Below are 10,567 nucleotides of genomic sequence, written 5' to 3'. Positions count from 1 at the left end.
GCCTGATGAGAAAGACGATCACGTTTCCGCAGCCTTTGTGTGGCCCCCGAGTGTTCGGTTCCTATACCTTTTGTATAGGAAGCACGTGGACAAATCTCTAGTCTTAGCTGCCAGCTCGAGCCAGGCTATTCCCACAGGGCACAATAGGCCCAGCTATTCCTGTAACGGCAGCAGAAAAGCTGTGGACAAACATTTACGCTGGGCCAGATTGAGTTTTAAAGAGCCTCTTTTCTCCTCCCGTCCTCGTCCCATTGAGACGGGTCGGTGGGCTCCTCCCTGGTGTTTTGTGCGACGCCATTCACGGCCCTCCATCACTCAGTGCCTCCGACTCTCTCCTCGGGCCCTCTGCTCGCTCAGACAACACTGACCCTGAGCAAATGAACTCTGGCATTCCTCAGCAAGGAAGCGGTGTTCGGAGCGAGGCTGCGGTGCTACGAAAAGAAAATGAGGAAACACTCCGAGATAGAAAGTTAAACTTCATCATGAGCAACAATGTCTTATCAAGCTGCAATGCAAAACGTTAGTGATGAAGGTATCCTTCAACATACTTGTGTTTTCCTCCTGTATCTGTTCATGACATAACTGGCTGGGCGTACCTAAAATAAAATATGCAGTATTGCTTGACGTTGTTATCACAACCAACAGACAAACAATGCTGGTGAAATAGAATTCCAGTTCCTCCTGTTTAGTACCAAGAATTAGTAAACAAATGTGGTTGACACGGTTTCCAGTTCAGCTTCTATCTTTTTTTTTTTTAAATCAGGTTATTTACTCTATAAAAGGGGCCGATATGCCAGGTGGAAGAAATTAGCCAAAATCTAATGTTAAATGGCAGCAAATAGATAAGATGTATTTATTTTGAAACAAGATAAGGACTAGGGAGGTTTCGCGGAGGGAAAGTAATCCTGAGAGAAAGGTTCGGGGATCGGCTGCTTGGACTAAAAACACAAAACACAGCCTGAAGGTTCCCATTCACCGTCTTCATAATACGAGTCAGCACCGGTGTCGTGTTTGCGTCATCCAAACACATGGGACTTGGGTCGCACATTTCCTTCGATCTGGCGAGTCACTGGTATCAGATTTCAGAAGAATGTGTCCACAAACAAGCTGCGTTTTGTCAACACATCATGTGTTAGTTGTTACTTAGCAGGTTGTTGTTGTTCTGAACCAACAGCACTTCTCTAGTTTAGGTGTTAGTTGTTTTATAATGTGTATAAAAGTGACGTCCATCTCCAATAAATGTTCCAAAGTCAAACATTTAATTTGAATTATCCTATCTTGTTGCCATTTTGGACTTTTTGCAACCAGTGAAGGAAGTGACCATATTTGGACTATGGAGGAGCGACGGGTGGATCTGAGGAATACAAGCAGCAGAGTGGCACCCCGAGCAGCAACCTTACTGACCGATCTTCTGATTGGTGGAAGACTAACTCGACCTCCGAGCCACAGCGTGCGATGCAGTGGTAACCCTAAAAAAAAAAATCTTCCAACCCTGCCAGTCCCTCGCCTTTGGAAATATGACTTGTTCCTCATTCTAACCTTAGCTCAAATTGTTCTGTTTTTTTAAGCATGGTATCACATTTGGTATCGAGAATCACATTTCCCAGTTTTTGGTGTCGACTACTAGATTTCTGGTATCGTGACGTCTCTAGAAAGTGGCATTAAAGTGAAAACAGTCATGTGAAGTAACATCAGTCGCAAAAAGTTTGACTCATCAGCTGTGTTCATCTCAGTAAATTAGTGCTCAACATCACCGCTGTACACCGACAGCCAGGTGTCTGCATCACAGAGCTTGTTGAGCAGCTCGGCAGCAGAAAAACCCCTTTCCAGTCTGACACTGAATATCCTGTAATTAGCACAACAATAAATCATTATCCACATGTTCTCACTTGGCAAGTTCTGCTCGTCATGAAGATCGCTGAGAGCAAAAAACTGCCAAACAAGGCACCAAGCACAACCGACCGCTCTCTACCCTCCGGGGCAATTTTTACCAGCTGGAGGTATAACCACGGAAAAAATAACAAGAACACTATGATTAAAAAACCCAAATACAACATGCCAACAAATAGCTATGAAGCTAATTTTAAGGTTTAAAATGAAGCCAAGTTTAGAATGCTGTACTTTTTCAATCCATTTTCTGCTTTTGTATTCAATGTCTGTCACAAAACACAATGTGGAATTAAAGTAAATATACAGGAATGAAAATGGAAGCCTTGTCCTGGAACCTGGCTACACCATAACCCCAGACATATAGTCCCTCACCCTCGGAGGCAAGACTGCATTTAAGAAATGGGTTTGTGGAGCCTCGGGTTCTGCATGTTGGCTGTCACAATCATGGAATTTTGCCAACCAGTGAAGGAAATGACCATATTCGGACTGAGGATGAGCGACGGACGGATCTGATGAACACAAGCGGCAGAGCCGCAACATTACTGAATCTGGATCCATCTGGATTCTGGTGTGAAGCTGCTAACAAAGTCAGCTTCATAATTTAAAATCAACTTTACAGCCAAGTGTTGAAGTCATCTTAGTAGCTAACTGCATTGGTAGCGACCTGTCAATCACAATGTAGCCCCGCCCTAAAGCATCCCCTGCTTTCTGGTCTATTTGAATCTAAATGGACCATAATGTACTAAATGAACATCATGCTGGACTGAAGAAGACTTGAAACTAGAGATTGAGACCATAAACTCATGTTTACAATGTTTCCTGAGATTACAAAACTAGTGAGACCTAGTCATTTTCTCATAGACTTCCATGCAATCGGACTTGTCAGAGGAGTCGCCCCTTGATGGCCAGCAGAGAGAATGCAAGTTTAAGGCACTTCAGCCTTGACTTCACTTTCCAGAACTGGAGGTTGCTGCCTGCCAGATGCTTTTCCGTCATCAGACTGATAGCCGATGGCTTCCATATTTCTAGTCTAGTTACAACAGAAACTGAATCAGGTGAGACTGGCCCCACAGTGCTGTTTGTCTACTTCTGTTTGAGTTTTGTTGATACTCCCAGTGCTTCAGAAGACAGTTGACTCTGCCTGTGCTTGTGTGGCTGTTTTGCATTGCAAATGTAGGATGAGGAACCTGTTTGAACACTCGCAACCTTCCCCATGATGCAAACCACGAGGTCGTCAACACGACTGCACCGGGAACACTCCAACCCCCCAGCCCCTCCACTACCTACACACACACGTGTGTTTGTTTAGCTGAAGTGTTGGAAGGTGGTGGTGATCTTTCCTTTTTAATACAAACTAACTGCTTCTGATGTTTTATCACCCCTCTCTCTGTGTGTCTGTCTGTTCTGTGAAGTTTCGATGATCACATCTTAATGTAGGCAACACTTGAAAGACGTGCATGCAGAAGGCAACTTCAGGCAACAGGTTCATGGTGGAAAACATGCCCAGTGTTTGTGTCACTACCTGGTTATCCAGGAAATCCTATAACAGGGTAAACGCAGCGTTTACTCGATTCAAGCCCAAGAAAGCATCAAATGTATTTACTTTAAATATACGGTTGATGAAGCAGAACATCTGTGGCCATGACAAGTTGATGCTACAGTCTCCAGTGCTGCGTTCAAGGCACACCGAAGAAATTGTACATACAGGTTCTGACTGGGAAATGAGGATCATGATGACGTTCAGACGCTGAATCATTCCAAAATGACTCTTCAAAGTACTGATGATTCTTGATGTCAAACTACAAAATGAATGATTTCATTACACATTCATGCATGTAGGTCGATTACCTGTAAATATGAACTGTTGTGTTACCTAGAGGAGTGCTTACCAAACCCCTTTCACATCAAGTACCACTACATTGATCCAAATTAGACCAAGGACCCAGAGTGTTTTAAAGAAAATATTGAATAAATTGTTCTTGCTGAGACCCTCCTAGAACACCCTCAACAACCCCAAGCCAGTGGTCCAGAGATCTTTTGCTTCTAACTAGTATCTCCGAACGAAAAGGTCCAAAATACTGTATATTTTAGTCTCACCAGAATCAAGTCGGGTCCCGGTCTATTCGCTCACCGGCAACTCTAATCATGTGACACATCGTAGGTACGATCAGATCCATCGCATTTCAGAACTGGTCTTATTACCCTCAAGTCCAACCTGACTGTCCTTCAGTCCACTCTTTGGTCGGTTGTGTTCAGTTCTGGTAGGATTTCAAAAAAGTCAGTTTTGGAATCGGGTGCAAAAAATGTCTGACCTGGTTCAACACCGACCTTTAATGTATCTCTGACATCACATAGATTAACTTACGTATTGTCCACAGATCATATTCTAACGGTTTTATCTGGAAGTCGAAATGGAAAATACGACTAAAGTTAATAAATAATTACATACCACAAATGCAACACATTTTTTTTTTTTTAAAGAAAATTTAACGGACGATTTTTCATTTCAGAGTTGCCTGAAGTGCACATGAACATCTTTTTATTTAAAAAAAAGTTATCTTTCATATATCGCTCCAAAAACGAGTAGGTGGACCTGGACTTCTCTATGATAATGTATTATGACGGGGTATTTACCATCTAAATGCTAAACTAATGATCACGTGGGTTGGTAAGATACAACTCCACTATAAATGTTGCCTTATTTCGGGGTAAATCTGTTTCTCAACGTCCCGTGAACGCAGCGCTACAATCTATTGTTCACTCCCTATCGCAAACTCCGCCCACACTCTGCGCGGCGCCTGTGATTGGCTGAACGGGAGTGCGGTGCCGTCATCGCTCGGAGCGCCCATTCATCTCCTCACTTGGGCGTTGGACTCCGCATCTTATTAGCAACAAGGGAAATTTCTCCATTTTGCAGCCCGTCTACGGCGACACGGCCACCGATCTGGGATTTTATTGCTTCTCCGCTGCCTGTCAGCTTTTTCCTGCTATTTTGAAAAAGCCTCGTCGCGTTTAACGGGACTTTGCTTTACATCCCCTCTGTGAACTTTTTCTCTGTGCAGAGAGAGAGAGTGAGAGAGAGGAGGCAGCAGCGAAGAGCTTTGCGTTTCAACAAAGAGGCTTGTGGGGTCTTTGTTCGGGGTTTTTTTGTGCGAGGATCGGTTGGGTTTCTTTGTTGGGAGCGAAAAGCATGGGAGCGCAATTGTCCAAGACAGCTGGGAAGGCTGAAACCGTGGCTGAGAAGCCCGGGGAGGCTGCTGCTTCACCCACCAAGACCAACGGACAGGTAAATGATATTTTATCACCCTGCTTCTTCGCATCCGTCGGGGGAGAATCTTCTCGCTTTGGAGGGGAGGGGTGGGGGCTGCGCTCTCAGGGCGCAATCCGTGCGTAAATGTGGATAGATTGAATGGAGATCCTAGGATGGAGTTTTAACTGAATGCAAGGGGTTGTTTTTAAATCTGAATAGAATATGAGCAACAGTTGACCGTTTGATGTACCCATTGTTTCCTGGGAGACGGTATAGTAAGCGGATATTTAGAGGAAACAAAATAACAAAACGTTTATTTTCCAAGAGGAAACCAATTTGGTTGCATCTTTTGTTGGTGATTTCAGTCATATGAACCGTATCTGAATTAAATCGCGTGCTGCTGGGTTGATCGGTGAATATGCCCCCCCAAAAAATTAAATAATGGCACACCGACAGCGAGCACATTTCAATGAAGTCGCCCCTCGATCGCAATTTGGGAAATTTGCTGAATATGACGAGATGCGCGGCGGCAACAAAAGGCTGTGTGCGCTCGGAGCGCCGCTCCTTTTGTTACAGATGCTCGACGAGAAAGTGGAGATGGCAGCCTGCTATCACACGGGAGGGGAGACGGGGGAGGCGAGGGAGACGGGGGCTCGGAGCCACCGGTGCGCCCCGGGGGGAGAGAGAGAGTCCCTGCTGTTCTCAGTCGCTCCTCTTTATAAGAGTTTGGATGTTTGCAGAAATATACAAGTCAGAACCCCGTTTAGATTTGAGCCGTTTTTAGGAGATTTAAGTCAACTGTGCAGGCCTAATGAGCATCTGCTGTTTTAATGAGCAGCTGCTCCGCTGTTGAGAGTGAGAGAGAGAGAGCGACTTGCGATCATATGAATGAAATCCAGGAAGAATCGATTAACCGTTAGTTGAGCGCATGACTGGGATCGATCATTTCCATATAAAGTCTCTGAAAGCTTGAAAGTAGAACCTGCGTCCAGGCTGAAGCGAGTCCTGCTTTTGTCGCTGCTGGTTTGGTGGTGTCTGCTGCCCCCGGCGTCCGTCAGTGGTACTGCCCGGCTGGACAGCATGCCAGCCCTTTACACGGCAATAACAGCCACTGTTTGTCTCTTTAGGAAAACGGCCACGTTAAAGTGAACGGCGACGCCTCTCCTACAGCGGCCGAGAACGGCAAGGAGGAGGTGCAGGCCAACGGCAGCGCCGCCGCCGAGGAGAGCCCCAAGGAGGAGGCCAGCAAGGACGAGGCCGCCCCCGCTGAGAAGGAGGCTGCAGATGGGGAGAAGGTAGAGGCAGCATCCCCTGCTCCCGCTGAGGGAGAGGCGGCAGCAAAGACGGAGGATGCCGCTACGCCATCCACCAGCACCGAAACCCCGAAGAAGAAGAAGAAGCGGTTCTCCTTCAAGAAGTCCTTCAAACTCAGCGGCTTTTCCTTCAAGAAGACCAAAAAGGAGACAGGTGATGGAGCGGAGGGCGAGGAGGCGCCAGCTGCAGCAGCAACCACAGAGGAGGCCAAGGCTGAGGGCACAGAGGAGGCGGCTGCCGCCAGCGAGGAGGCCAAGCCCGCCGAGGGGGAGGCTGCACCTGCCGCTGAGCCAGCCAAAGAGGAGGTAGAGGCCAAGCCGGAGGCGGCGGCGGCGGAGAAGCCTGCCGAGGAGGCCGCGCCCGCAGAGGAGCCCAAGGCGGAGGAGCCCAAGGCTGAGGAGAAGCCGGCCGAGGAGGCGCCCAAAACAGAGGAAGCCGCCCCGGCCGCACAGGAAGCAGCGTCAGCGGAGGCCCCGGCTGCGGCTGCCGAGGCCGCTGAATAAGATCTGGGAGAAATTTGAAAAGAAAGAAAAAGGAGAAGAAAAAAAAAGAAAGAAAGAAGATAATCAAAGAACATTTCCCTGTTTTGTATTTTGGAGTGACGCCAGGTCCTGGCTTTGAAGAACTTTCTACAACCAGGGATATTTTAAAGCTTTTCTTCGTTTTTTTTTTTTGGTTTCCATTCCCCCCTTATACAAAACCCATCTCAGTCCATTGTTACTTCCATTCCAACGGGCGAGGGAGGTGGGTGGCTTCGATATGTACAACACATTAAATACATCCACACTCTGCCATTTACCTTTTTTTTTCAACAGTATTACATGTTTGTTTTTTTGGATTTTTTTATACAAAATGTAAACAAAATGGTATGGACATGCCCGTGGTATGAAGGAGACGGGGGTTGAGCTGTAAATGAAGGGGAAGGGAGGGGGGGATGCCACAGACTATTATGAACAAGAGTAGTCTTAAAGAAAAAAACTAACAAAAAAAAAAACGATGAGACCAACATCTACACACGCCATACGCTTTGACAACACTAAGTCATTTTTACGATAAGACGACAAGAAATCCCAGAGTTAGTTTTTTTAGGAAGTCAATATAAACTCATAGGAACTTTTCACTTCTCATTAGCCGTACCAGTCAGTGATTCAGTAGAAATACAAGTTGTATAGGCTTTTATCGTTTATTGTTGGTTTTATGACCTTAATAAAAAAAATGTAAGTATGTATAGGCGGGGTGTTTTTAACTGTGATTATTGTACAAAATGAAATCTTTGATCAAGAAGCACATGAAGTTTGCAGCTCTTTTTTCCAACCCGCTCATTTTTTGTAAGATAACACACACACACACACGTACATGCAACCACACACACACACACACACACACACACACATTACAACAGTAAGAAAAATTAATCCGGAAAGACCTTCTGAAGCAATTACAAACTCCAAACCAAGCTGTGATAAGTGGAATGGTTAACTGTTTATATACTGTGGTATGTTTTTTTTTTTTATTACTACAGCAGGCGATGCTTTTTTTTCCAGTGGTCTTTGACTAAATTTAAGGAAACTATCAGATGCAAATGTTTGTGTAGCATCTTGTCTCTCTCTCTCTCTCTCTCACTTCCTCTGTCTCTCTCTCTCTTTTTCCTTTTGTAAATACTGGAGAAGCTTTGACCAGTTTGACTTAGAGATGGAATGTAACTTTGCTTACAACAAAAAAAAATGCTATTAAACTCTGCTTCAAGGTGTTCTAATTTTCTGTGAGCACACTAAAAGCAAAAAATAAATGTGAATAAAATTTGAGCCGCATCTGTCATTATTGTTGGGTGTCATTTCGATATTATTCGATAATTATATAACTTTACATCATGCATCGCCGATAAGACGCACCTTTTTTTCGTGAAAAATAATCTTAAATAGGATGAACATAAATCATAAGGTCTCCCTGCATAAATAAATGATAAATACATTTGAAAAAATGTAGTTTTTCCAAGTCACTCGTGAAGATTATCCTCAAATTAACCATGATGAACTCATTGAGTGTGATAAAATCTTACATCATCCCATCTCTATTGACGATATTACCCCGATAATCATCAAAATGTGCATAAATCTCTTAAAATGGATGAAACATCCTGAAGTCACCTTACATTTTATCAAGAAACAAATATTTTTATTGCGTCACAGATGAGACATCTTTTTGTTTTTCATGAAAATCCTTTTTAGTGAAACAGCCAAATAATCTTGAATAAGACAAACAGAATGTCTCACTGCATGGATAAAGGATGGAAACATAAATAAATAAAACACGCTTTTGCATCCTGTATTTTTTTACTTCTCTACCACGATAGTGAGCTAGACGGTTTATGATTGTGCTGATAATGATAATTCACTACGATCAGCTTGGATCTGATATCGTGCCATCGCTCATTGAGGCCGAGCATCACACCAACATGAGCCTGCTGATCACCTCCTTTAAAGCGGCGTTCCCCGGCAGCTCTAATCTGCTCCGGGACGCCGTTCCACCAGATCCTGGATCCTGACTGCACAGAGTTTGCTACCAATTCCAGTCGAAACCCAAAAGGTGTTGGATGGGGTTCAGTTCAAGACTCTGCACAGTTCTCCCACACCAAACTGTCCACATACTTTTGGCCGAATAGCAAAGATACCAGCTTGTTTAAGTTGCATAATGGCCTCCTGGGTGGAGACACGGCCCTATGAAGTGCACACATTCAGTGATTTGGTGCCAAGGAAAAGTGACTAGACACTAGATCCCGTCACTGATCTCCTGCCTGAAGCCGGCTCTATTCCACACACCAACCTGAGCTATGTTTAATGATACCGTCACTAAAAAAATCATATTAAAGGGGATGGTTGGGATGTTTGACAAGGGTCTATTATGACGGTCAGCTGGTTGCTGGTCTACAGCTGCCTGCATTGGTAAGTGTGTTATTGCAATAACACAAACAAACAAACTGAGGCAGCGGTAGACCAGCATCCAGTGTTCTGCAAGCACAGAATACTGATTTCTTTTAATGGAGTCCTGAAGGCTTTGGCGAAAAGCACAGAAAACTACTTCAGTTCTCTGGAAACAGACTGTATAGCTGTCTCTCTCAGCAAGTAGAGAAACTATTCTAATTACAGCTGACTCTGAAAAGACCATCGTAGTAACACTGGTCTGCTACTGGTAACACTGGTCTGCTACTGGTAACACCATGTCATCGTCCATTGAAAACATCGGCCACCTGGCTCACATAAACCTCCGCCATGTTTACCAACATTGCTTTATGTTTTAGATATCGTGAGACAGTTTGTTTATTTATGTTTTGTCCAGATTCAACAAACATTACAAACTATTTTCCAGGCGTTATAACATTTGGCGTAGCAGCTCTGATAGGCCACAACATATAAGAATGCTTTTCCACTTCTCCCAGTACGTCTTCCTCATATTCATACTGGGACATGTTGGGAAAGCATATTCTTCTCTACATGAATTGTGGATCATAAAGCAGTATCTCATAAAGCCTTGTTTATATCAACGCTTCCTGGTCACAAAGTTCAATCAGAGCCAGCCAGAGAACGTTTGACCAATAGGATGCAGCCGTGGGAACATGTGTAAGAAAGTAAAAAGGGAGCGTCCTTGTTATTGAGGTCCAAAATCCGACTCTTGAACTTGATATTACCGGCTAGCTCCATCCGGTTACTCAGGTTAACTGGAAGCAGCTGGATATTAACAAAAGGTGCATCCAGAACCTGCTTCTAGCTTCAGACGTGATTTGATATCAATACGTGGATTTGAATTTCTTTCATTAGAGTAATACAGTCATTTTAGATCAAATAAACAATGCAGTGATTTTCACAAAGTTGAATTACCTAAACCCAGAGACTAAACAGTGTAGTACTCTTGAGTTTCTGAAACTTGAAAGCATGAGAAAGGAGGTGAAAGTCAAACAAACTTCAATATGCTCCATGAAGAGCAGACTGAAGCAGGACGTGAAGGCCAACTGAAGACATCCCAGTCCCTGAATTCACCTTCTGCATCACTTTTAATGTCAGATAATTGTATTTAATTGTCAAACATCATCCTACCCGAGTCATGGCTGATGCTCGC

At 44.3% G+C, this 10,567-nt stretch overlaps 1 protein-coding gene across 1 annotated transcript; it reads left to right on the top strand.

Annotated features, from left to right (window-relative positions):
- Positions 1–4,743: 4,743 nt before the first annotated feature.
- Positions 4,744–8,270, top strand: marcksa (myristoylated alanine-rich protein kinase C substrate a). Its single transcript, XM_084031258.1, has 2 exons — positions 4,744–5,176; positions 6,268–8,270. Exons 1-2 carry the CDS (start codon positions 5,081–5,083, stop codon positions 6,955–6,957), a joined length of 786 nt encoding a protein of 261 aa, XP_083887384.1. The 5' UTR covers positions 4,744–5,080; the 3' UTR covers positions 6,958–8,270.
- The last annotated feature ends 2,297 nt before the right edge of the window (positions 8,271–10,567 follow it).

Source organism: Eutrigla gurnardus (genome assembly GCF_963514095.1).
Source record: "Eutrigla gurnardus genome assembly, chromosome: 16".
Lineage (NCBI taxonomy): Eukaryota > Metazoa > Chordata > Actinopteri > Perciformes > Triglidae > Eutrigla > Eutrigla gurnardus.
The sequence above is the reverse complement of the archived record's forward strand: the minus strand, read 5'-3'. Positions and strand labels throughout refer to the sequence as shown.

Excerpts from the sequence above, each read along its gene's own strand:
- marcksa (XM_084031258.1), top strand. The coding sequence starts at position 5,081 with ATGGGAGCGCAATTGTCCAAGACAGCTGGGAAGGCTGAAACCGTGGCT. Across the intron at positions 5,177-6,267 it reads CCACCAAGACCAACGGACAG|GAAAACGGCCACGTTAAAGT; the intron begins GTAAATGATATT and ends TTGTCTCTTTAG.